The sequence below is a fragment of the Zootermopsis nevadensis genome, unplaced genomic scaffold (genome assembly GCF_977971745.1).
Source record: "Zootermopsis nevadensis isolate Lab colony 2312 unplaced genomic scaffold, Znev_1.0 Znev_ptg000024l, whole genome shotgun sequence".
Lineage (NCBI taxonomy): Eukaryota > Metazoa > Arthropoda > Insecta > Blattodea > Termopsidae > Zootermopsis > Zootermopsis nevadensis.
Window position 1 is genome coordinate 5,577,464 of NW_028259156.1, and position 25,483 is coordinate 5,602,946.

Here is a 25,483-nt window from a genome sequence, read left to right on the forward strand (position 1 = left end):
GTCCTGGAATGTTTTGTAGAAGTCCTCAAGCGGTGGTGGGTCTGATCCTGACTTGTCAATTATTTGGGTTCCTAAGTTTAATTGGGACAAGTTACATTGGACTAGGTTGCGTTTTTGTTTGAGTTGGTTTAGGTTAGGTTAGATCAGATCAGATCAGATCACCTTCGTGTAGACGCTTGAAAGTTTAATACTTAAATGGATCTCAAATAAAGGGAAGCGAAGATGTTTACTGGATGTGATAAAACCTCTGTTGCAGTGGATTCATTTGGCTATTGTAAACATGACGAACTTTCCCTTCTTCATAATATCCAGATATTCTCAATCGGCCTAAAGACCAATGTTTTTAAGGAAGCCCATGGCCGTGAGGTTTGTTTTAAATTGTGTTGGTCATTGAGTGCATTCATATTTGAAGTGTACAGAGAAAATGTTTTTTTTTCTATGACTCGTGAAATGCCATTATTTGCCTTGAAATGTACTCACATTGTCACATAGAGTTCAAATTAAAACTAATTAATTTATTCGTGGAGTTTCGTGGCGTTCGCAAGTGTGCGTGAAGGTACGGGGCGAGAGACAAATGACCGCGGTTCCATGACAGCAGTCGCGCCGCCACCGCTGCGCAGCCATAAACAAATGACTGCAGCCGAGCGGCAGTGATTCAGCCGCTCCGGGAAACCGCGCTCCTCATCAGAACGCGCGTCTGACCTGCATAACCTCACTTTCGCAAACTTTGGCCGGTGATTCTTTCGATTTCGCGAAAGTAGACCTCGGAGGCAATGCCGTGTTTTGCTGTTTCTAGGCGAATTTTAAGCAACAATGCAAGAAAGCCTATCACAAGCAAGCAAATAATTTATCCTGTTAGTACATGTAGATTAAACTAAGTACGTGAACGACTCGTGTAACTCGCAATATCTTTCGCTGCGCGAGATTTCAGATCGTGGTTTTCTTGGCTGCCATTAGCAGCATTTTGTAAGGCCCTTGTTTCTCCATCTTCAGAACAGAATATTCGTCGGAAACGATAGTAACAATACCACATGATATAACAACACAGAAGCCCACAACCTGAATCATTTGAATACACTTAATGTTAATTTATCTGAGAATAACAAAATTAATAATGTTAACGATAATAATCTAAGACTGGGGATGTATTCCTTGTGTTTTTGTACACTTTAGTGGCATTTATTGTTTTATTCCATACAGAGTTCTCTTTTCAACACAAGGCAGTTCTTTCTGGAAGTCAGCTGAAGTACGGCGGACGAATATCTGATTAAAAATTCCAAGAAATTTTGCAAATAATTAGTAATGAAACTCGATTCAGAGATTAGCTGTGAATCGGATCGTGTCAAGGCGACGCACGTTTCGAATTTACAGATTGGGTTTTATTTCAGTTAATACTCACCTTAGGGGAGAAGGTTTTTCAAAATCTTGTGTATATTTATTAATCACAAGTATAATGTACCAAAAAATGCTCTTGAGAAAATGTATAACTAATCATGCAATGTAACATTTACATGGGCCCAGTCTACTATAAAAATTTGTGATTTCGTCGTCGTCAACCAATTTGTCGTCAAAAAATGACGTCATCAACAATGTCAACAGATATTTGTTTACACGGCATTGTTGTGGAACACAACAATGCCGAGTAAACAAATAACGCTTCACAACAAAGAAATTAAAAAATATCAAGCCAGTCGTATTATCACTGCTCTAGAAGGAGCACTTAGCATTCTTGAATATTGACTGACAGTTGGCCTAAAACATCAGAAAAGTGAAAGAAGACGTTATCAAGTATTTGAAGTACCAACTCCAACAACTCCAACAAGGTAAACTGATACTCATTCGATATATTACGATTACGAAAACTGTTATGAAAACTGACTTTATGATCGATTTTAAGACGAAGATTTGCAGGGGTGGGGCTGGACGTAAAAAGTCGACTGAACAAGAACAGTTGGCCTCTGAACAGCGACGTAAAGAACTAAAACATCAGACCTATTTAAGAAATAAAGAAAAGCGAAGTAAGACTTACATTGATAAACGAGACCATATTAACGACACATTTAGAGAATCAGACGAAGATTTGCAAGAGTGGGTTTGGACGTAGATAGTTGATTAACCAAGAACTGTTGGCCTCTGATCAGCGACGTAAAGAAGTAAAATATCAGATTACAGGAAGCGCTCCGAAAGGATTAGCCATCGTTGTCGTCAAAAAATGACGTCATCAACAATATCACCTTATATTTGTTTATACACGGGGGTTAGTTTAGCGTCTTACTCAAGATTTTAAAACGCAACTAACCCCCTTCGGTGTTTTGGTCAAGTGTTTAAACCCCCCATTCGGGGGGGTTAGTTTAGTATCTTACTCAGGGGTTAAAACACTTGAATGAGACCCTAAACTAACTCCCCTTCGGGACTAACCAAGGTTGGTTGCGTTTTACAAACTTGACCAACCCCCCCCCCCCAGGAGCTCCGAAAGGAGCGCCCTGCTCTAGTACAACGAAAAAATGTGCAGAGTCACTAATAAGTTTAATCGAAATCTGTTATATAGTTTCGTAGTTATAACACGTGGACCTGCGGACAGCGCCGTTCATAATGCAGTCAAACTGGACGCAGTGCGCAGAACGCACGAAAAAATGCGTCAGTAGATTTTGTTTATAAACTCTGTTACTAGGCGCTGCATTCGACATAGCTTTTCAGGAGTTCAGTTTCTAAAATCGATAATTGTATCCCTAAACTCATTCTGGCAAGTTAATTAGGAACGAGATGCCAGGTGGTGTTCGACATTGAACACTCTTTGCACTCGTTGAAAAGACGACTGACGAACTGGAACGACCTTCGTGGGATGTTGTGTAATCAGAGCGACACGTGTGTTTATTAACCGTGTCAGATTTTATTGAATTGCAACCATCAATAAATACTTTAATATGGATTGGTGAATTGGTTAGTAAATTTGGGTAAATTCAATTGCACATGCTTTATAATAAACGTTTTAACATTTTTATTTTTCCTAGTCATTTGCTGAATCTCTTGGTACGTTAATACATATTAAAGTATTATTAATTGTCCGTCATCGTAACAAATAATATATTTGAACATAAAAAAGTCAAGAGAAGAATGAATCAAACAAGTATCTACTTCTAGGAGTATCCGAGGTTGTGATACGGGCGGTAAGCACCTGACAGAAACTTTAAAAAAAATTACAAATTCCCTGAAGAGCTGACATATTTTCTTGTTCTATCAATAAAAATCTTTTCGTATTTTCACTATCAACATAATAATCTAATCCCGGAAAACTCTGTCACTATAAAGTAAACGAGGTGCTGATCATGAAGTCTGCAAGCCTGTAAGCCTGTGACCTCTCTTTTACGCCGTCGAAAGACCTTTCGGCATTATTTAAATCCGTATTCAGCATATCACCAAAATAAAGGCGCCTTACCTAAATTAAGCGATCTTTTCACTTCACAAGACATGCTTCAGAGTTGTTCCACATTGTCCTCTACGTAACTAAATTGAATTTGGATTTGAAATTTTCACAGCGGCTAGTCCGAAGTTGGCTGTCTACCAGACTACGCGAGGCAACAACCCAGAAGACAGCCATCTTCAAATTTAAATTGGTTTATAAGACTACAAGTGTTCCATTTTGAAAAATTTCGTTCTTACAGAATAAACAGCCTTCATGAAAAACTGGGCTAATTTACTGACAATGGATTCCGTATTCAATTAATTGATTTCGCGTTGTTACATACTTAACTATGCACATAATATACCATTGATTATAGTCCGAAGTCCTCCGATTCATAGAAAATTATCATTAGGTTGACTAATGGCCACGCAGTTTTACATATATTACGCTAACCAGTTTAAATGTGGAGGGGGCATCTATTCACTTCCTCCTAACGACGAAATTGGTTGTGGGCTTGGTGGTTGCTTTAATTACGAACATCGTATTGAAAATCGAACTGGGCTAGCTGAACTACCATTGGCTAAAGCTCTCATAGGTCCAGTGAGAATTTTTAAAGTCTTCAGTTTGTTAGTTTGTTTGGAAGAAGCGAATTAATTGCATTTTAATGGCCAGGCCTCTCGCGTGATCCGAGCCGAGTAGTGATTGGATATTGTTTGTATCATTCGTTTTACTGAGCCAACCTTAATTGGGCCTTTCTTGCCATGCTCAAAATGATCAGCCGTACCTGGGGATTTGACGAGGCTCGTAGCTAAAAAGCGTCGTTAGGAGACAATTAATCTGTGTGTACTGGCATTCCGTCTGATGAAGAAATAATTGCTGTAACTCCAAACCACTTTTATTGAACTTCCGTTCATTGATCGTATAAGTAACAAAAATTCGTTTTGCTTGTGTGTGAGTGGTTGGTATCCGCGGAGGATTCGTACAAGAAATTACAACCACTGATCACAAATTTAAGAGCAGAAAATGCTCTTTAATTATTACAAAATGTAGCGCTCCTCGCCGACCTTTCGTTCTAATAACTCTAAATATGTTCGTGAAAATAGTTGAGTTATAAAGTATTTCGGGTGCTTTATCTAATTCCATCTTCAGATTTTGACTTGTTGTCCTTTACATAATAACAACCAACGATGTGGAACTTGATTGGTGACCTGTTCCCTCGTTCTGTTGAATGTCGCCTATTTAAATTTCCATGTTATTCTGTTCTCTTCTTTGTGGGTTAATTCTATCCGATGCTTCTCATTTCAAGCGCGTTCTGATGTTTGGGGCTTAGAAGTTCGTGGTTCGTTATTCTGGTGTGATATGTCTCTGATCAGTGGAGTTTGGTTTCTGGCTGATGCTGAGAATTTGTTAATGATTGCTGTTCGTTCCCTGCGCCTTCTTCTGTCTGTCTCTTCCTTTGTGCTCTACTGGAGATGCTAGAGACATTCAGCTGTTCACAACTAGTGTCTCTTCGATTGGGGCCAGGATATCGATACTCAGTGCCTAATTTGTGTTGGGATAGATTATGTTAGGTCAGGTTGGGTTAGTTTAGGTTTGGTTAGTTTAGGACAGGTCAGATCAGTAAGGGAAGGTCGTATAGTCCCAGATACCTAAAGCTTTCGGGGCGGGGGGAGGAATGTGTAATGTGAAGTTAAAACATCTTATTAATTTTCACAAATTTGAATTTTTTCTTCCTGAAACATGTATTTTGAATAAAACAAAGTGTCAAAAAAGTAAAGAAAAATGTGTTTAAAAAATTGTTTACGTTTTCGACATTACAAAAATTGGCGTCAACTTTCGGACACTGCTTTACTTATAATGTTTTTCTTAGTTTTGATAGAAACTTTCAGTTCTTAAGAATCTTAACGTCTTTTGCAGGAATCACATTTGTAATATGACATATTTCCCTTTGTGTCGGCTCAGTTTTCATGCGCCCAACCACCACAAGAAAGACATTTATCCAGCCTTAGTCAAAAATTTCTGACCAAACGATGCACGCTGTTGTAGGTCTTCTATTTGCCTGAGTAGTTCTTCCTCCAACTCATCATTGAAATTTCTCCGAAACCAACCAATGTCGGGTGTCATTTTCACTATTCTCCCTTCTTGCAATGTTGTTAGTCTATCTCCAAGAGAAATTATGGGGACTGAAAAAGTATCTGCTGCTTCTCTTACCGACGTCTCCTTATTCCTAACCTTATCTATAGCAAATTTCATTTAATCTTCTGTCCATTGTCTTTTTTTTCCATTGGGCTCGCCGTTCTTCATTCTAATAGCAAATCTAATTTTAATCCCTGAAACAAAATAAAGGAACACCAAAACCAGTTATCTCTCCAATAGTAAATACAATATAATCATCAGTGGTAAAACATAAGCAAACTAAATTGTATTTATTCTTAAATAATATTTTCGAGAATTGTTTGTCCGGTACTGCCAGAAACCACCTGTTCGATATTAGACGACAGACACGTATATCTAGTGCCTCCTGCTGGAACAAAATCATTCTACACATGCAGTCTGTAGTTGGTACAACAAAATTAAAATAATTGAGTAATTATTTCACTTACCAGAATTAGTTGATACGGCCTTCCAAAAATAAACAATGTAGCTCAAAATTTGTACAAATTGAAAGATTCACTGTCAGCGGCTGACCGGCTCAACGGATTTACTCCAACTAAGGACCAACTAGCGACGTTTCGAAAAAGTAAGCACTGTCCGATAATGGACCTTCCCCTACTTTAGTAAGGTACTAATCGTTCACGTACCTGATCGATTTGACGAGCCTGAAGTGCATACAGCAGAGCCCTTCGTCCAGGAACCGAGACTTAGCGAAGTTGAAAATGCAATTGGGAAATTAAAATGTTATAAACCTCCAGGCGTCGACTCAATTCCGGCGAAACTAGTCCATGCAGGTGGTAGCACACTGCACTCAGAGACACACAAGCTTCTGGTCCCGATTTGGAACCAGGAAGTAATACCACAAGAGCTGGAAGATTCGGTTGTTGAACTTCCGAGGTAAGATGGGCTTTAGGGCGATAGGAATCGATGGAGCGAACTGGATTCAGCTGGCTCAGGATAGAGTGCGGCGGCGGGCTTTTGTAAACACAGCGATGAACCGTCGAGTTCCACAAAGAAAGTGGGCAATTCTTTGACGAGCAGAGTGTACAATCGACTTTTGAAAGAATTTCCTGCTGCAAATAGTGAGTGGGCGAGTGATGCGAACCATGGTACTGGGAGCAAAATAATTGTACCATTGCACTTTCTTTAACTATGAAGGAGTTGCGAGTTCTGTTTCCTGTAATGGGTTGAAGCTACGTGAGTCAGCTACGGCGTCCTCTCCAGGGCTCTGTTAGCTCCTGGAAGTTAATTTTTACAGAGCAGTGCCCCAGAGAACCTAACCTTGTCCCGCATGGCGTCATTATCTCTTCACACGCATGCGCAACCCAGAAGCAAACAGATAGACTATTTCTCCCTGATGAGGATCGTCTAGACTGTCCGCGGTACAGGGGAGTAGAAGTTGCCGCATGAACAAGGCGATACCGTCTATGTTAATCCTTAGTTAGAGACACACAAAAACCTTTGTGAGGAAGGCTCTTTGTTTCTTAGGCGTTATCAAATATAAATTACCTGGAACGCGATTCTGGTTAGAACAAATGAATACCGCTAAATAATTTCAGGTTCTGAAAACGTATTTCTGTGTTTTAGACGTTCTGGCGAGCGTACAATTTAGTGGCCCATTTTTACTCGTTAAAATTCGTGTTTCTTTATAGATTTATCAGATTTGATGTCGTCGAAATTTAGCTCTGCAGAATGTGCGTGTCTGTTCCCCGCAAATTTGCACCCTCTGCGTTCTAACCGTTCCTTGTCACCATCAGATCGGAATCCAGTTGAGCCCGTTGATTTGCTTCATGTAATCATTTCTTCGGAGGTTTCCCTTGAAACAGATGAATCATTTTGTTTATTGTACAGGAAGCACCACCTGTCCGTAAAATCAGGCCTAATTACGCGTTGTAGTTGGTACGGTGCTACTTCAGAAACAAAAGTTTTTCGATTATACAGCTGCTCCCGCGAGCATGTTGCCATCTTTGATTGTTCGATTTTAAAGTCTAGGCCTATAACTCGAGGTGGCCTCTACTATTCACACCAAGTTTTACAAAAATACGTCATTTGATTTGTTGGTTACGTAAGCAAACTGGAACGATGCTTCTTGAGTGGCTGAGCGACTGTTAGCTTTTCAGGAAGGATTCGGCTCCACTGAGTATATAACTAAGTGTAACCAAACCAAACACCTGATTACACTGTGCAACGCACATTAAACCAACTTTCTGGCTGTTTTGAATGTCACGAATGTTAATTGGTTGCTTCAGTTGGGCCGCCTTCGCTGTAGACTGCCCCATATCCCCATAGATGGTTCTGTAAAACCGTGAAGTCCATGGGACGGCGATGAAGTCTGTGAGCCGTTGGGCTCTTCGCCGTTTCGTCTTTGTCTCTGTTCAGTGGCTGCAGTAGAACCGGTTCTAGAACTGATTTAACGTTCAGTAACTCCGTATTTTATCAACAGAGTGTATTTATTTGTCCCACGTGACTTTCATAAATAACAGCGGTCATTTCCCTAAAGACCAATAAGCAATCTGTCGTACTAATGAAAACTCAGTGTTTTATTTCAGGTAGGTACTGACTTTGTAGATGTAATTTAAAATAACTTCAGGGTTGAAAGCGTTAACCGTTCGTTTCATTCCGTTATGGTTTCCAGCACATAAACGTCGTCGATAAACTTCCATTTTACATCTTCTGAATATGGAACACGCGTTCGGCATTCGCATGACGATGAAACCTTCTCATTAATTCCTCTCTGTGTCTCGGACCGAGTTTGCTCACGTTCAGTGACAGGCTGTACTAGTGATTTCGTTTCTCGTTGAAGATTTTTGTCACGTACGGGGGCTTCAGTCTCATGAAGATGGTAACTTTTACTTCCTTGACCGAAATGTGTTAGGTAAATGCACAAATAATACCACAGTAAACCTGAGGTCTTAACGCTCCAATAGACGAATAGAGTAACCAGTTGATGCGGCTGAGCGCCCGAAAGGATTTTATTGTACACAGTCGCCATGAAAGCTGAAGAACATGCATATATTATATTACATTTACAGATTGAGATTAAAGACACACTTAGGTCATATTTGGAACCTTGAATTTATTCCCAAAAGTATAATTCCATCATTGCAGGCTGTATTCATCAACTGACCTTAGAAAAAGTCCACAGCTCATGTGGTTAGTTGCCGAGTTCTCAATGTGGGAGCCCGGGTTGAAACTCAAGACAGTCCATGTAGGATTTATGGTGGGCAAAATGACACTGAACACTCTTCTCAGATATTTCGTTCACTCAGACACTAGATTAATAGTGTCCGTTGCTTCGCATTATTTGTGGGCTGTAAGATCAGGTTTCTATGGGACGCATTTCCAGACAGGCAGTTGCTTCCCTTCACGATAATAACAGTAACGCAGAACGTTGCAGTATTAGAATAAAAACGATACAGAATTAAAATCAATAATTTAAAATATGGGATGGTCTGTGGATTGTATAAAATCAATTGCCGTGTGAAATGTGGTTCTGATGTTTCTCCCTTATAATGCTAAAAGTAAACTTGGGACCAGCTTTACATGGAACATTATGGGGTGGCCATTTATTATTTCTTATTGTAATATATGTTTAGTGTTTGCTTGTATACTGTTGTTCCGCTGGCCCAGTGTGTGTTGTGATCATGAGCGGTGTACCGATGTTCTAGTTCTGTGTTGACTACAGTGGTATTCTGTGATAATGGGCCAGTTCCTGGTTTCCTGACTCGTGTTCTACCTTAATCCTATAAAATTGTTGCAGTAATCATTTGACAGTGCCCATAACAGAATATTAACCAGCCATGTGGAGGGTCACACCACTGCACTGATAAATGTAATTCTGCAAACCCTCCCTCACTGGGAGAGCTCGCAGTTCGAAAGCAGCCAGGAAGAAGTTGAGCAGTTTACCCAAAGTCTTATTAAGTGTTGTCAAAAACTACAGTGAACTAAGGGAGTGAATAAAAGACCAGGGAACAGCTGTGTTGACACGTATATTTTGTTAGATTCTTGTTTTCCATTTTCTTTCTTGAAGGTCAGTTGTGATTGGTGTTTAGTATCTGGGGATTGTTCGCACTGAAGCAATTGAAACTGAACCAAATCAGGTCTCACATTGAGAAATATGTAAACATTATTCCAGTCTCTTCCATACTGTGTCTGATGTCCTTCCAAGGACATCTTGGTTGTGTCAGAGGCCTCTCATTTGTTTCAGTTCCAATTATCTTAAAAATGTCTGTGTCTTTTCATTAGTTTTATTCTGTTGAAACCATCAGTTCTTAATATTTTTCATTATCCGTTAATTTCAACCGCCTGTGTAACCACTTACAGTAATGCCGACAAACACAGTTGCAGTACTTATGGTTTCAACAGTCTCAGATCATACTTTTGTTCTCGTCTTAGTATCGGTTACTGAATTTAGTGACTCAAAACACAAGGTTTGTGCCGTCATGCACCATGCGCTGGAATGACAGAAAAGAATGGACTGTTTATTTCTCAGTGCTCTGAGTTTTTACCCAGCAATGATATTTTGTGTGATGTCTGCTTAATTTTTTGGTTTGCCCCATTCAGTGCTATGGCTTATTTTCAACAATATCAGCAGCTCGGACTACTGTTAGTTGCAAGGTTTTAATGAACAAGGGAATGTAAAAAATACACGGGCAGTTTTTGTGTATGCTGTTTAGGAAAGGCAGACTTAAACTTATATCTGTAAAATTTCTCACTTATGTAGTAGCAGTAATTTTGTAGAAAAGTTTTCTGTACTTCTCTTCTGCAGAATTTTCTGTGTCAGGTTTTGCCTTCTTCATTTCCCTGGTTTTTGTTAGAAAATTGAGAAGTGTGTCATGTTCATTTTGCATGTGACTTTGAATTTCTCTTATTTTGTGAATAAAATCTATACCCAGACCTGTCTGTAATGTATGAACCTAAATGTAAGAATTTGTGAACACAGAGAGAAAGGGTTTGAGCAGAAAGACCTGTTACTATCATGAATGTACCTCATGAGAAAATGAAAATCAGAAGTTTCATCCAATATTATGCGGTTCCTGAATTTGTCTTCAAATGTCAACTAGCAACACTTCATGGAGGGCTTTTAACAAATTATTTTCAATGGCCAGAGATGTGCCTTTGAAAAAGGTCATTCAGCAGAGGTTCCTAATGTTCTAGCAGTGTTGAAATATTCTTTACGATTACTTCTGTCAAGGGGCAACTCAGATAATTCATGACCTCCTAATGGTAGTTCTTGATCTGGCAGCAGACAAGTCATGTCACCCATTTCAATATTTCTTAATTTGTATAAACTCCTTTATTATATTCTGAACTACTAAATGTAAGTTGGATATCCAGAAGCTCATAATTTCTTTGGAGACTTAAATAAAGAATGACCTGCGTGTACTGTACATGTTTTGCGTAAGATTCGTGTTTTTCTTTTCTTTTCGTGAAGCATGCAAGTCATAAGTTTGTTAAAGGCCCCCGAAATCCAAAACATTTCAACATTTGTGGAAGATCAATTATGGCCAGCAAATCAGTTTCTCTCAGATTGTTACAAGTTGTTAACCATGGGTAAAAATGATATTGCAAAACAAAAGTTCCCAGTGTGCATTTTGTTTTCCTTATATTCACTCTCAGGGTTTTATGTAGGTTGGTAATGTCTCCCATGTTTTAATGTTTTTAGTTTCTCCATGAATTTTCTTCTTGACAATAGTTTTTCTAAAAAACATTGAATAACATTTTTATCTAGTTTCCAGAATCTTCAAATGGTCTTCCACCGTCACTGCAGTTGTGTTTATGAAAATTGCAGTTTGTGGGTGATTTTGGTACAATTCACTTATTCTTCAGTTCATGTTGAGGTCAACCATTTTCTTATTTAAAAGAATGGTAAAGACCTTTCTTTTTCTTATACATTTCTTATATTCACAATTTTTTAATATTTTCATTTGCATTTTTCTCGTGCAAGTGTTTTGTAGCCACGTCAGCATCAATTAGATATTCACCTTTTATAGCTTAAAGTCGCCTAAATAATATTTGAACATTCAGTGGTAAACCAAAGAAGACAACTCAGCCATTACAAGGGTTAATGTTTCTGAAGTAAATAATCCCTGTTTACGCTGCAGAACTCCGAATTGTTTATTTTTAAAGCAGATCGTCTTTGTAGGTGTCACTAGGTCTGTTCCGTTTATGTGCTAGAGAGTTGCACTACATGGCGTAATGATACTTCCATTAACAAAGTTGACATGAGCTATGAGTACATGTACTTCGATACTGGGAGTACCGTGGACAAAACACGTTAAACAGGCGTCTATCAAACATTGGATGCGTCTTTTAAATGAGGTGACTATTATGCAGAAATTATACAGTGACGGTGTGTGTTAATGTGATTTTTCGTATTCAAATGACTTGTGTCTTTAATGTCCGCACGGAATAATTAGTCTGTAGTGCCATGATGATACTGTAAGTGTAAGTGAAATATTTATTAGTGTTGTGATTTTAGATCTTGTGATTCAAAGTGGCAAGCCAGACAATCATTATTTTATTGCGGTCATTAAATAGGACTAATTGTTTATATTTTTACACACGCAAGCCGACTCCAGTGAGAAGTTGGCAGAACACTGAGATAGGCTTTCATACTTGTATGATAAAATAAAAAATAAAAATTGCTTGCATCATCACAACCTCAAATCCTCCATAGAACGAAATACGACTGGTAATAAGACAAATGCAGAGGAGTGCGTTGTTAAACTGTGGGCCAAATTAAACATGTCTTACATAAGCGAAAAGTGATTAAAATTTTGAGATTTTTGGGTAGTTTTGGATCTCCAATAAGAACACGTATTCAGAGTTTCAGTCATGTAGTGCAAGTAGCAGCGATCTTCTGTTATCTTGAGAATGTTGAAATAAAAAATGTTCCCCCACACCAGACTATTATTGCTAAATATTTCAGTACACACACTCGTGTATTTGCGATACCAAGTTAAAGTATTCTGTCTTTTTTTATTTACATTTATTCAGCATGCCCCATTACAAGATTGCAATATTACATGCATTAATATAAAACACTTCAATAGAGTATACAACTTTAATATCATGATCCATTGCCACCGTTTGCACCTATGTTCCTGTGCTAAACTGTATTATAATCAGTGGATTCAATGAATTTATTAAAATTACCTAAAAATTTCTGAACAATTTCTTCATGCAACACTGGCCATGTGCCACCATTCTTGACTATTGCATCTATTAAGTTCCGCCTTGGTTGTTGTAGTTTATCGCAGTCATAGATGAGGTGATCCACTGTTTGTGCTGCTTTCAGACATTAGCATCTTGGGTCGTCAATGATCCCAAACCTGTGTAGATATGATTTGCTTTTGCCATGTCCAGTCATTATTGCTGTCAGTTTGGGGCTTATTTCAATATTTAGCTTCATTCTTTGTCACACTGATGGGAAGAATTTCTTGCACACTGCTCCTTTATTGGTGGCGCTCCACTCATTTTGCCATTTTATAATCCCTTCCTCCTTTGTTTCTTTAATAATTGTACTTTTAGGCTTCAATGCATGTACTACATTTCCACCATCTTCTGCTGCTGCCTTCGCTAATCTGTCCGCTATTTCATTACCGAAAATTCTGATGTGTGCTTTGATCCACCCAAAATGAATAGTCCAATTTTGATCTTTGAGATTCCTTAATCTATTTCTTATCTCAGATATTACAAAGCCATGTTTGAAGTTGTTTTTTAGTAGATCGAGAGAAACTGGACTATCTGTGTATTCTTTCCTCAATGCTGATTTCCCTTAAAGTTGTTACTGCATCCAAGGCCTCTAGAATTCCGATCTGCTCAGCTTGATTGTTTGAGCAGTGATCGGGTAACTTGGTTTTTAAGCTATGAATTAGTTTTCCATTTTTGAAGATAACAGCGGCAGCACTCACCTTTCCCTGGTGTTTACTTCCATCTGTATAGATTTCCACAGTGTGTTAATTGAAGTCTTTCACTTCATCAAGAGTTATTCTTTCCGCTGGATGAGACCATTCCTTCTTGTTTAATGGTGCTCCGTACTCGTTAGAGTCATCTTTCAGTCCGTGTATAGTTTTATATATCTGCACTGCTTCTTCGATAGTAATGCAGATAGGATATTCTGTCTTCCTGGTCTTTTCGAAGTGTGCATTTGTCAGTAGTGAGCGACCAGCCCACTGCCTCTGCACAATTTATACTCAATCCTTATTTTTGTCTGCTATAGCCAACTAGTAGGAATCAGGAGAGATTTGTGTGAGAAATGACCAGGGAGTTTTGCTTAGGAAACATGTCGTTCATTGTTTTTTGTGCCATAAATCTACGGCATGGGACCGCCGGCTTTAGTTCCCTTCCGAAGGAAGTTGTTCTATGGATTTTTATCACCCCTTAAAATTCCATCAACCTCAGCAGTGTTTGAACTCGCGTACCTTGGGTCCAGTGGCGACGACATTAACCACTAGTGCAATGAGGGCGACAAGTTCGTTGAAATATTACTTTGCTAAAATAATAACAGGAAAGTTTATGAACATGTTTTTTATTTAATATTCTTAAATATATTAATTAGAAACAATTCAGAAAACATTAAATAATTTAACTATTTAACAAAAAATAAACAATTGAACTATTTTACAAAGAACTAAACTATTTCACTATTTAAATACTGAAGTATTTAACAAAAAAACTAAATAATTTGTTTATTTAAAAAATCTCATCTAACGTCCATTCCTTGGAGCCCAGTTGCTTTGCTTCAGGTCGATGACGTAGTCGATCTTAAACTTTATTCTGCTAGAGATCACCGCCTTCTTATTTGTTACTTCCTTCATTCCACAAAGGAACTCAGACAGATCCTGCAAGAAAACAAAAATTTAAAGTCACATTTCATGGGCATAATTAACTTCTTACGCTTGTAAGCCTACACATAAAACTAGAAAATTCTGCCACTACTCATGTAGTTCACATAGAACTTGCTGTGTGGGAAGGCGCGTGTAAATTTAAATTGAGAGCTGAAGGTTGCTGTCTCGAACAAAACGTAAGTATGTGTCTCATCTAAACAAAGGCATAAACCGAGATTTTTGGTGGCTGAGCCTAGACATGACCCTTCGATCAGATTCCTGCTTTGTCCTGTCAGGACTGAGTGAATTCTGACATGATTCAGCAGAGGTGATGAGAGGAAACGTAAAAGTCTAACCCAATACTGAGCAAGATTCCCGTCGCACTAGACAGGGACAAGTTGAAGTCACGGCATGAGGCGTCTTTATATGAAACATGTAAGAGTGTAGAAGAGTATGAAGAAATTCAGAAGAACATGTCACGGTGATCATTTATCACACAGAAACACTATTCAGAATATTGTCAGCGATCTCAGAAAGGTATTTCATATCAGAATAGATGCAACATCCTCACGCGTTCTTTACAATGTGCACTTTCAACCATCGAATCCACCTTCTGTGACAGTTCCCAATTTGGCCACCAGATTGCAGCACCTGACTTTCTACCTAGGAGGATATTCAAAATAGGATTATGCGAGGTCGTGCAGAATACCACAAACTCCATATCAAATTTCATCCTAGTCTGTCCATTGGTTCTCGAATTGAATGGACTGGAAAGACAGATGGACGAGAAGGTGCGACCAGCCCATAATGCCTTCTCGCTATGATTTTGTGCAAAGAATGTATAACATGTTACAAAATGGAAGCCAGAAAGTCAGTGAGATCAAAGGGACACACTTACTGCTTTTTGCATTGTACTTTCCGTATAAACCTGTGGTCATCATAGAGCCCAAAGGAAGGCAATAAATTACACGGTAGGAGAACTGTAAATTAAAACTAAAAGTATTCCAAAATGAAAACAAACATACTTGGCTCTTGCTCTCCAAATCCTTGCCGACCGTCATCAGAAGAGTGCAGAGGCACTCCAAGGAATGTTCGTCTTCTTTGGTAAGGAGACGTTTAATGCAATGCTGCATGGTGCTTGTGGCGAGCATATCTGCTTTATGCAGCTCGCCAATAAACCTGTAACATAGTGAAGAATATATCACTTGGGTTGAGTTAAGACAATAGTAAAAGTCCAAAGAACAGAAGAGAAACGAGGTTCTTTGCCTCTACAAGGTACAGAAAGATTTGTGCCTTAAAATAATGAGAACTTTTGTTTAAATAGATGGAATTTAATCAGTGTCTTGTGTGTGATATATATTTTTGAGGTGAAATATAATATTTCTGTACGTGGTCCTGTAAAAATCTGTATCTGTTTATAAATATAAAACAGCTGAGACAGAATATTGAAAATTTCAAATTAAATAATTATTTTTATGTAATTTGCATTTGATTCTGTATGGAGGTAAGCCATCAGTGCCATTTCACGATGCAAATACCAAGAAGAAGAAATACCGAGGAAGTGGAGACTTTATGATAGTGTGTGATCATGTAAGCAGCAGCATTATGAAGCACATTTAGAAATTGGTCCTGGATTTTGTGGAACACTTGCATACTGGAGGGCAAGAACCCATTAACATTTCAAATTTCCTCTCAGTGTCTTGTCATAATTCACAACTCATAAGTTCACTACTTTCAGAGTCACTGATGAATCAAATGTAGAGCTTCAAAATCACAAAGAAAAATGTAAGTTACCTGATGTTTCCTATTGATTTCATTTGTATCCTTCGCAGTTCCTGCTGTAGTTCGGTTTTCTTTGCCTGCAGAAAAAATAAGTAGAAAAGATTAGAAATCGCCTTTTTTGATGGTATCTTGTAAGAGCCCTTCTTTAATGCACAGCTTTCAACATATGTAAGTTTGCATTTTAAAGTTTGTGTCCACGATACTCAGCCGGTCAAGAAGCCCCCTGCCTTTATGCCTCCAAAAGAACGCCATGACCTAATGAGAAATGTCGAGTGCAGCCGGAGTCCATTATTATGAGAGTTTACAACATTTTGAAAAAAATGAGTACATTAAGTGCTCATTATAGGAAGTTAAACTAACCTAAGAAGTTAGGAAAATGTTTTTTCATCTTGAGGTACCATTTATATCATAATAATTTAAATTAAGTTTATGTGCATTCTACATTCAGTCTTTATCAATTATGTCTCTTTCTTGTCTTTCAAGAAGTCTTAAAACCTGAACAACATATTGAATAATAATTTTTCAAATGATAGATATTCATCTTCAAGCAAAAAGGGAGGAGACATCTATTCCATTCGATCAAGCAGACGGAGCTATTCCCAATCAGTGGACAGAAGCGTAGTAACATATGACCGTAGACAAAGACATTAGAGAAGCACTTACTGGGTCTGCTGTTTCCTCAATCTCTTTCTGTGTGGCTTCTAGATTTATTTCTGCTTCAGGATTCTTTTCAAATTCTGCCCGGCATCGACCTAGCAGCAACTTCCTGAAGGTGACCTCTGGTTCGCCATTGTTCCCACGCTCTGCCGGAACTTTCATGCTGGAGAGAACCTTGCACATTCGTGCATAAATCTCTGTGAACTTTGGTTCATCAACAGCCTGCACATAAAAACACACAACATTATCACTTTGCTCTCATGTTATATTTATGAAAAACAACTCTGTTGAGCATACGTTACATAAACTAAATTTATGAAATGATGGCCACCTAAATGAAGCTTCAACAAAAGTAAATCTTTATCCCTTAAACCTGAGAAACTCAAAATCTCAGTCAGATGCAAGACACATTTCATGACAGCCTTAATTTTCTTGCATAAGATAAACATTTTTAGATGAGAGCAGATAAATTCTAAGCTTGGAGGTGAATTTAAAGAGAGAACAATCAGCTTACTGCTTTTTAAGATTATTATCATAGTGAACAGTAACAATTATAATTTTCACTTGCCCCTAGCGTCTCCAATACTACACTGAGGATAACTTCAATATTTAAGAAATTGAGCTGCAAAGTTACAAAAGAAGGGAATTTCTTTCAGTATGACGTCTCTGTCTGAATGTATCAGCTGCTAAAGACCGGTGCCTCACCTTTTCAAATATGAGGTCGATGACGCCCTTCAGGCGATCGCTGCTGTCAATTGGCAGATCCTGGACTTGTGAAACTAGTTTGTCAAACTTGTCAGGCGTGAGTTTGTTGAGCAAACTGCGAGCCTTCTTTAACAGCTCCTGCAACATCAAGTTCCCTCTCATCATCTGACAGAACGCAAACACAGAAATAAAGCGAAACATGTTTTACTTCCTTAAAGCCTTCATAGAGATGATTAAAACCTAGAGCCAGTTGCTCTGCATGCGCCGTCCAGCCGCGTTTTGTCTACACCGAAGAAGAAGTCTGTTGTCATGAGAAGCCAATGTCTATTGAGAAATATAATTACAATGCATACTCATTATATGCAATTAAACACTTGGATTGCTTCTAAAATCAAAGAGTAAGCAAAAAGAAAGTTTATTTTTTAGTGTGGCAAAGTTCCAATAAGAAGTGGTGAGGAAATTAGGAGGAGACGAATTCCGGAAATGCTTGCAGCTTCTCAGATCGAAATGTCTGATCTTTAAGAGCATCAAGATTAAAATATAGACCTACAATTTTGCCTGTTCCTTAATTTGGCGATGAACCTTCAGTTTCAATAAGCCACCTAGTTAGTTAGAGTAGACTTAGAGCAGGACTGTTCCCTTCAGCCATCTTGCATTGGGGCAGATACAGCATTATTGACTGTTTCCAGGATCCTGTCATTAAATGAATGCCAGGAACATACCTGAGTCTGGGCAGCCTGCTCGTTGGTCGCCGGCTTCCTTCGCCCAGGTCGCCAGGCGTTTTCACATCTCGCCAGTTTCACCTCATTGAGTTTTATTTCAATGACCGGCCTGGTGCTCATGGTGTTTGTAGTTTCAGTGGCTGGCCTTGCTGCAGGCTGCTGTGAATGACACCAAAGCAACACAACATTAACCAAAAGTGTTCACTCTTAAATGTTGTTTTGATCACAGTATTACGTACAATTTTTCCATTTTCTGGCTTTAATCATGCATTTAATACATCTTTGTCGGGTCTCGAACTCAGTGTCGAGGCCTTCGTTTCCGAAATCTCCTCTTCGAAGCAAAAAACTCTTCTTCTGTCTCGCTTAGTTTCGGAGCCAAAGGAACCGCCCTTGAAGGAAATCGAACTCAGGACACTTCTTCCAGAGTTCTTACCTTCCTGCGTTCTCTTATTGGTCAAAATGAATAGTCGGGATTCGAAGGAAGGAAACATTTTCCCTGTCGCAGGGGCGATGGTTTCAACAGCGCCCGGGGCTCTCAATAATCGTCTTAAAATTAAAAAAGTATAAAAAACACGACGTTGTTTTTAAACAAGTGCAAATTAAACCGCAAAATTTACTTCAAGCCTCCTTTCATTACTTTTAAATTAATTTCCTTTCACACAGAAAATATTTAATATTAATAATTGACTTCTTACATTTATGATGGAATGTCAAAAAATTATAACTTGGAGTAATTCAATTTGTATTTCTTGAACTACAAAGAATGTGTAAATATGAAACGCAGGTGTTCTTATAAAATACGAACACGCGCAACAATCTCGGCTGGCATGCCATAAGGTTCATTTCTCATTTCTTATGCACGCCTGAATGAACCGTATTGCACTCGGTCTACTGACTGTTGCGCCATACGTGACGTCACACTTTTATGGTATAAATAGCAGTTACGCACGGCCCGCTCTACTCAGTAGTTGGTTGGCTTTCCTCAGTGTGAAACGAATGGTGGTGTGAGCAGCTTCTAGAACAAGATAATTCTATATATATAGTGAAAATATTTCCTGCAACGTGTTTAATTTCTTATTCAAATCTTGCTGCCTGCGACATGGAGGTCTCCAGCTCTTCACAATGGGTGAGTCAAGGGTTTCCTACTTATTAATAATATTATTATTTCTGAGATGATAAAGTTGCGTCATATTGTGATAAATATATATATATATATATATATATATATATATATATGTTTAAATCTTGTCAGTCACAATCACAATAAAATTCCTATTAAATATTAAAATATTATTATAATTAGCATTTAAATATTTAAAATATATTAAATGATGTTCTCTATCGAAATGTTCCATTTACATTAGAACATCACTTTTTACACGACATGTTTCAGTTCTAAAAGAACCATCTTCAGGTGTATAAAATTATATAAACTTAAATATAATTTCTTAAATGCAACTTTTAGTCAGATGTTTATCAGATTTCAAATGAAGTTTTCTTCCAGATTTTATTGTATTTTTTAATATCGTATTCGAAGTTGTTCTGTATATGTATGTCGTGCTTGACATGATTTTGTGTGGGTGAACGTTTTGTTATCATCCTGTAAAGTAAATAATATAAAGACTAAATGAATATTAATAAAATTAGAAATAGAAAATAAAATAATATATTTGATAATTTAATTTTGTTTCAAAACATGTCGTGTAAAAAGTGATGATCTAATGTAAATCGAACATTTCGATGAGAACATCATTTAATATATTTTAAATATTTAAATGCTAATTATAGTAATATTTTAATATTTAATAGGAATTTTATTGTGATTGTGACTGACAAGATTTAAACAAATATTATTATTTCGTTATCTTGAGGGATTGTATGTCATTCTTAAGAATTCAAATGCTAGCAGCAACACACGTCCGCCATCATCAACAAAGTTACTTGAATTCCGGCTAAGCTAAACAGCTGATAGGGACCTATGACTGGGTCACTTGTCGCATTCAGACATTGTTAAAGGTTGTTTTCAGTCTTAATTTTTTCGTCTAGAGGAAAGTTATTGTTGAGTGAACAGCTTAATTTGTCAGGATCGTTGTTTTGTATTACAGATTAATCATAAACTGACTTGTATATTGCAATTAAAGCTTTGAAACGTTTCCTAACATGCTAATTTTAAAGGTAAATCATTCATTACAAGGAAGGCCTCGTTATCTGACACAGCCTTAATTTCTCTTTCTATAAGTGAGGTCTTCTTAATATTTTCTGGCAGAAACGAAAATCGATAGCAGCGCAGCACAAACAGCCAAGGCACATGCGATTTGTGTGTGACTGGGACAACAATTTCATAATAAATATTAATCTCATGAAGTTGCAGAGAATTCTTGGACTATAAAATGACTCATTTTTTGTCTGTCCTCAGGTAAACCCTGCTGAAACTGAAGACACGAGGATCACTTGCTTCTTGATGAACAGGATCAGGATGCTGGCAGCAGAGAGTAAGTGTGGTTTAATTCCGTGCATGCAGTAAGTTGTGGAGTACAGTCCGTAAACCTCGTCAGTGTGATGTTTATGTACGTCTTTCTAGATGTCCAGATATGCCCCCCAGACTTCCAGCAACTCTTCATTATTTTAAGTGATTTTGTCAGAAGGAAAACCAAGAAATGTTAAATGCATTGCAATTTTGCTTTTTTAATAGTCATTCTCAGACATTTTAAATTTGCTGGACTTCAAAGAATCATTTTCTAGTGAATTATGTACGTTTACTTTGCTCTCTGAGAGTTGAGACCAAGATTAATTTTGTGTCCACGTGTACCTTGCGCCTCAGTCACAAGTGACGAGGATGAGGTCTGTCTGATGGTCCCCCAGGGTAGACACCCATCCCTCTTTCGGGAAGACTCGATGAGAGCCAGGCTGTTTAACGACGTCTTCGTTAAGAAGAATGTTTTCCGGTGACCAGCATGCAAATCCCAGTTTTAAACACTGCAAATAGCAATCAGTAATGCATTGCGTAAGAGACACTGGTTTTTCCAACTGGAAGTGACTCTTAAACTGAATTTGGAATTTGATCACGGGCAAGAAAAATGCAATTTCAAAATTACAAACTCTTATTACAGTTAATTTTTTTTAACTAAACTAACTCTTTTCTTTACGTAGTAATACTTAACTCCTGAAGCTGTTTCTTGAAATAACGTCACATGAGGAATTTAACAGACCATTTGATGCAGTCGTGAATTGTTACAGACACGGAACTCAAAAACCAAATCTTGTTTGAGCGCCGGCAAGGGGAGAAACACAAAGTCAGTCTCCGAGCCGTCAGAGAGGAGAAGGAGAAACTGAGGAAGGAAAGAAATCTGCAGGCTGAGCAGATCAAGGAGCTGCAAGCAGAAAGTATGTTTGCTCTCATTCTATTTAAGTACTAAGTCAAAGATTACAGGCTGCAAATTGCCTCAGTATGAAATTCTGTTCTTTACCATGTTCCTGCATGTCTCATGAGATATCCAGATATTCTCCTAGGCATTTTGTTCTAGTTACCTTCAATATTTTGTCTTCGCCCTGAGTTGCAGACTAATTTATGTACCCAAAGAAGAAGAGAGTTTGCTCTCATATTTTGACCTCGAGCCTTAGGAGGTGAAAGGCATTAAAGTTTGAAATTATCCATTTCACAAAACATTTCGGTTGCAATCTCTGACCTGAAGAAGGCAACTCCATTGTTAGTCGAAATGTGGGATAATTTTCAACATTATCAGCTGCCACTCTTTACACCTAAGGCTGCATGAGACATGGGTTTCTGGTCTTCGGAAAACCCTCTCGTCTTTTTCCATCTTTACATTCGTAACAGTTTCGAAAGACAAACTTTCTTGTTTGTTAACATATAGTCAAAAGAGGAATTTTACTATCTAAAATAATTATCGATTGTTACAGACTTTGCTGCAACACAGCTAATTGAGAAGCTGAAGGCAATGAAGGACGACAAAAATCAGGTACGTTTAAACTTTCTGTTGCATTGTGGGGCATGGCTCTGAGTTATTCTGTGCATTAATGAACGATTCCTTGAAATCATAAATACTAAACAGTAACTGAAAATTGTCAGATATTGGAAAAATGAAGAGGTAAGTGCTTTCTAAGGCGTGTAAATAAAAGTGAGAAGTCAAATCCATTTCGGACTGAATCATTTGTTGAAGAGGAGGAGAAGGATTTCATCTGTAGCTGTCAGAGTGTAGTTTGTAGGACGAAGTATAGCTTAAGGCAGTTACTCGGTGACTCGCGATGTCGATGGGGTCGGACACGAGTATTCCCTGTCAAAAGAGAGGGTACCCAAGGCTTTTACGGATGAAATAGCATAATTTGGGTGTATCATCTTTCACTGATGATGCAGTTGTGAACATATAAACTGTGATAGAAAATAATAAAGTGAACAGTTCTACGTCAACTGCAGCAGAAGAAATGTTGTATTTTTTGTGAGAGGTGATGAACACAACACCTGGAGCCTAATTTCAGTCATGTACTGTTTAGGGCTTTATACATACAGGTCTCTTATTATCTGAGCTGTAGGAAGCATCGAGTAATGTATTAAATGCATGATTAAAGCCAGAAAATGGAAAAATTGTACGTAATACTGTGATCAAAACAACATTTAAGAGTGAACACTTTTGGTTAATGTTGTGTTGCTTTGGTGTCATTCACAGCAGCCTGCAGCAAGGCCAGCCACTGAAACTACAAACACCATGAGCACCAGGCCGGTCATTGAAATAAAACTCAATGAGGTGAAACTGGCGAGATGTGAAAACGCCTGGCGACCTGGGCGAAGGAAGCCGGCGACCAACGAGCAGGCTGCCCAGACTCAGGTATGTTCCTGGCATTCATTTAATGACAGGATCCTGGAAACAGTCAATAATGCTGTATCTGCCCCAATGCAAGATGGCTGAAGGGAACAGTCCTGCTCTAAGTCTACTCTAACTAACTAGGTGGCTTATTGAAACTGAAGGTTCATCGCCAAATTAAGGAACAGGCAAAATTGTAGGTCTATATTTTAATCTTGATGCTCTTAAAGATCAGACATTTCGATCTGAGAAGCTGCAAGCATTTCCGGAATTCGTCTCCTCCTAATTTCCTCACCACTTCTTATTGGAACTTTGCCACACTAAAAAATAAACTTTCTTTTTGCTTACTCTTTGATTTTAGAAGCAATGTTTACCTTTCCAAGTGTTTAATTGCATATAATGAGTATGCATTGTAATTATATTTCTCAATAGACATTGGCTTCTCATGACAACAGACTTCTTCTTCGGTGTAGACAAAACGCGGCTGGACGGCGCATGCAGAGCAACTGGCTCTAGGTTTTAATCATCTCTATGAAGGCTTTAAGGAAGTAAAACATGTTTCGCTTTATTTCTGTGTTTGCGTTCTGTCAGATGATGAGAGGGAACTTGATGTTGCAGGAGCTGTTAAAGAAGGCTCGCAGTTTGCTCAACAAACTCACGCCTGACAAGTTTGACAAACTAGTTTCACAAGTCCAGGATCTGCCAATTGACAGCAGCGATCGCCTGAAGGGCGTCATCGACCTCATATTTGAAAAGGTGAGGCACCGGTCTTTAGCAGCTGATACATTCAGACAGAGACGTCATATTGATAGAAATTCCCTTCTTTTGTAACTTTGCAGCTCAATTTCTTAAATATTGAAGTTATCCTCAGTGTAGTATTGGAGACGTTGTTACTGTTCACTATGATAATAATCTTAAAAAGCAGTAAGCTGATTGTTCTCTCTTTAAATTCACCTCCAAGCTTAGAATTTATCTGCTCTCATCTAAAAATGTTTATCTTATGCAAGAAAATTAAGGCTGTCATGAAATGTGTCTTGCATCTGACTGAGATTTTGAGTTTCTCAGGTTTAAGGGATAAAGATTTACTTTTGTTGAAGCTTCATTTAGGTGGCCATCATTTCATAAATTTAGTTTATGTAACGTATGCTCAACAGAGTTGTTTTTCATAAATATAACATGAGAGCAAAGTGATAATGTTGTGTGTTTTTATGTGCAGGCTGTTGATGAACCAAAGTTCACAGAGATTTATGCACGAATGTGCAAGGTTCTCTCCAGCATGAAAGTTCCGGCAGAGCGTGGGAACAATGGCGAACCAGAGGTCACCTTCAGGAAGTTGCTGCTAGGTCGATGCCGGGCAGAATTTGAAAAGAATCCTGAAGCAGAAATAAATCTAGAAGCCACACAGAAAGAGATTGAGGAAACAGCAGACCCAGTAAGTGCTTCTCTAATGTCTTTGTCTACGGTCATATGTTACTACGCTTCTGTCCACTGATTGGGAATAGCTCCGTCTGCTTGATCGAATGGAATAGATGTCTCCTCCCTTTTTGCTTGAAGATGAATATCTATCATTTGAAAAATTATTATTCAATATGTTGTTCAGGTTTTAAGACTTCTTGAAAGACAAGAAAGAGACATAATTGATAAAGACTGAATGTAGAATGCACATAAACTTAATTTAAATTATTATGATATAAATGGTACCTCAAGATGAAAAAACATTTTCCTAACTTCTTAGGTTAGTTTAACTTCCTATAATGAGCACTTAATGTACTCATTTTTTTCAAAATGTTGTAAACTCTCATAATAATGGACTCCGGCTGCACTCGACATTTCTCATTAGGTCATGGCGTTCTTTTGGAGGCATAAAGGCAGGGGGCTTCTTGACCGGCTGAGTATCGTGGACACAAACTTTAAAATGCAAACTTACATATGTTGAAAGCTGTGCATTAAAGAAGGGCTCTTACAAGATACCATCAAAAAAGGCGATTTCTAATCTTTTCTACTTATTTTTTCTGCAGGCAAAGAAAACCGAACTACAGCAGGAACTGCGAAGGATACAAATGAAATCAATAGGAAACATCAGGTAACTTACATTTTTCTTTGTGATTTTGAAGCTCTACATTTGATTCATCAGTGACTCTGAAAGTAGTGAACTTAAGAGTTGTGAATTATGACAAGACACTGAGAGGAAATTTGAAATGTTAATGGGTTCTTGCCCTCCAGTATGCAAGTGTTCCACAAAATCCAGGACCAATTTCTAAATGTGCTTCATAATGCTGCTGCTTACATGATCACACACTATCATAAAGTCTCCACTTCCTCGATATTTCTTCTTCTTGGTATTTGCATCGTGAAATGGCACTGATGGCTTACCTCCATACAGAATCAAATGCAAATTACATAAAAATAATT

The 25,483-nt window shown here is 38.1% G+C and overlaps 2 protein-coding genes across 2 annotated transcripts in view; one reads left to right on the forward strand and one right to left on the reverse strand.

Annotated features, from left to right (window-relative positions):
- LOC147872697 (eukaryotic translation initiation factor 4 gamma 3-like) overlaps positions 1 to 25,483 on the forward strand; it is a 116,005-nt gene that overhangs the window by 88,855 nt on the left and 1,667 nt on the right. Inside the window, exons 3-9 of the mRNA XM_087355028.1 lie at positions 20,671 to 20,746; positions 21,492 to 21,638; positions 22,173 to 22,231; positions 22,937 to 23,095; positions 23,690 to 23,827; positions 24,288 to 24,503; positions 25,090 to 25,154. Of these exons, the coding sequence (XP_087211154.1) occupies positions 20,671 to 20,746; positions 21,492 to 21,638; positions 22,173 to 22,231; positions 22,937 to 23,095; positions 23,690 to 23,827; positions 24,288 to 24,503; positions 25,090 to 25,154 (860 nt within the window). The remainder of the gene's footprint in view (positions 1 to 20,670; positions 20,747 to 21,491; positions 21,639 to 22,172; positions 22,232 to 22,936; positions 23,096 to 23,689; positions 23,828 to 24,287; positions 24,504 to 25,089; positions 25,155 to 25,483) is intronic.
- Positions 16,118 to 18,526, reverse strand: LOC147872702 (eukaryotic translation initiation factor 4 gamma 3-like). The gene is made up of 4 exons (XM_087355105.1): positions 18,255 to 18,526; positions 17,533 to 17,670; positions 16,834 to 17,049; positions 16,118 to 16,247 (listed from the first exon to the last, which is right to left on the reverse strand). The coding sequence occupies exons 1-4, from the start codon at positions 18,372 to 18,374 to the stop codon at positions 16,179 to 16,181; spliced, it is 543 nt and encodes a 180-aa protein (XP_087211231.1). The 5' UTR covers positions 18,375 to 18,526; the 3' UTR covers positions 16,118 to 16,178.

Coding starts and splice junctions, on each gene's coding strand:
- LOC147872702 (XM_087355105.1), bottom strand. CDS start 18,374: ATGAGCACCAGGCCGGTCATTGAAATAAAACTCAATGAGGTGAAACTG. Junction 17,671..18,254: donor AGCAGGCTGCCCAGACTCAG/GTATGTTCCTGG, acceptor TTGATGTTGCAG/GAGCTGTTAAAGAAGGCTCG. Junction 17,050..17,532: donor TCGACCTCATATTTGAAAAG/GTGAGGCACCGG, acceptor TTTTATGTGCAG/GCTGTTGATGAACCAAAGTT.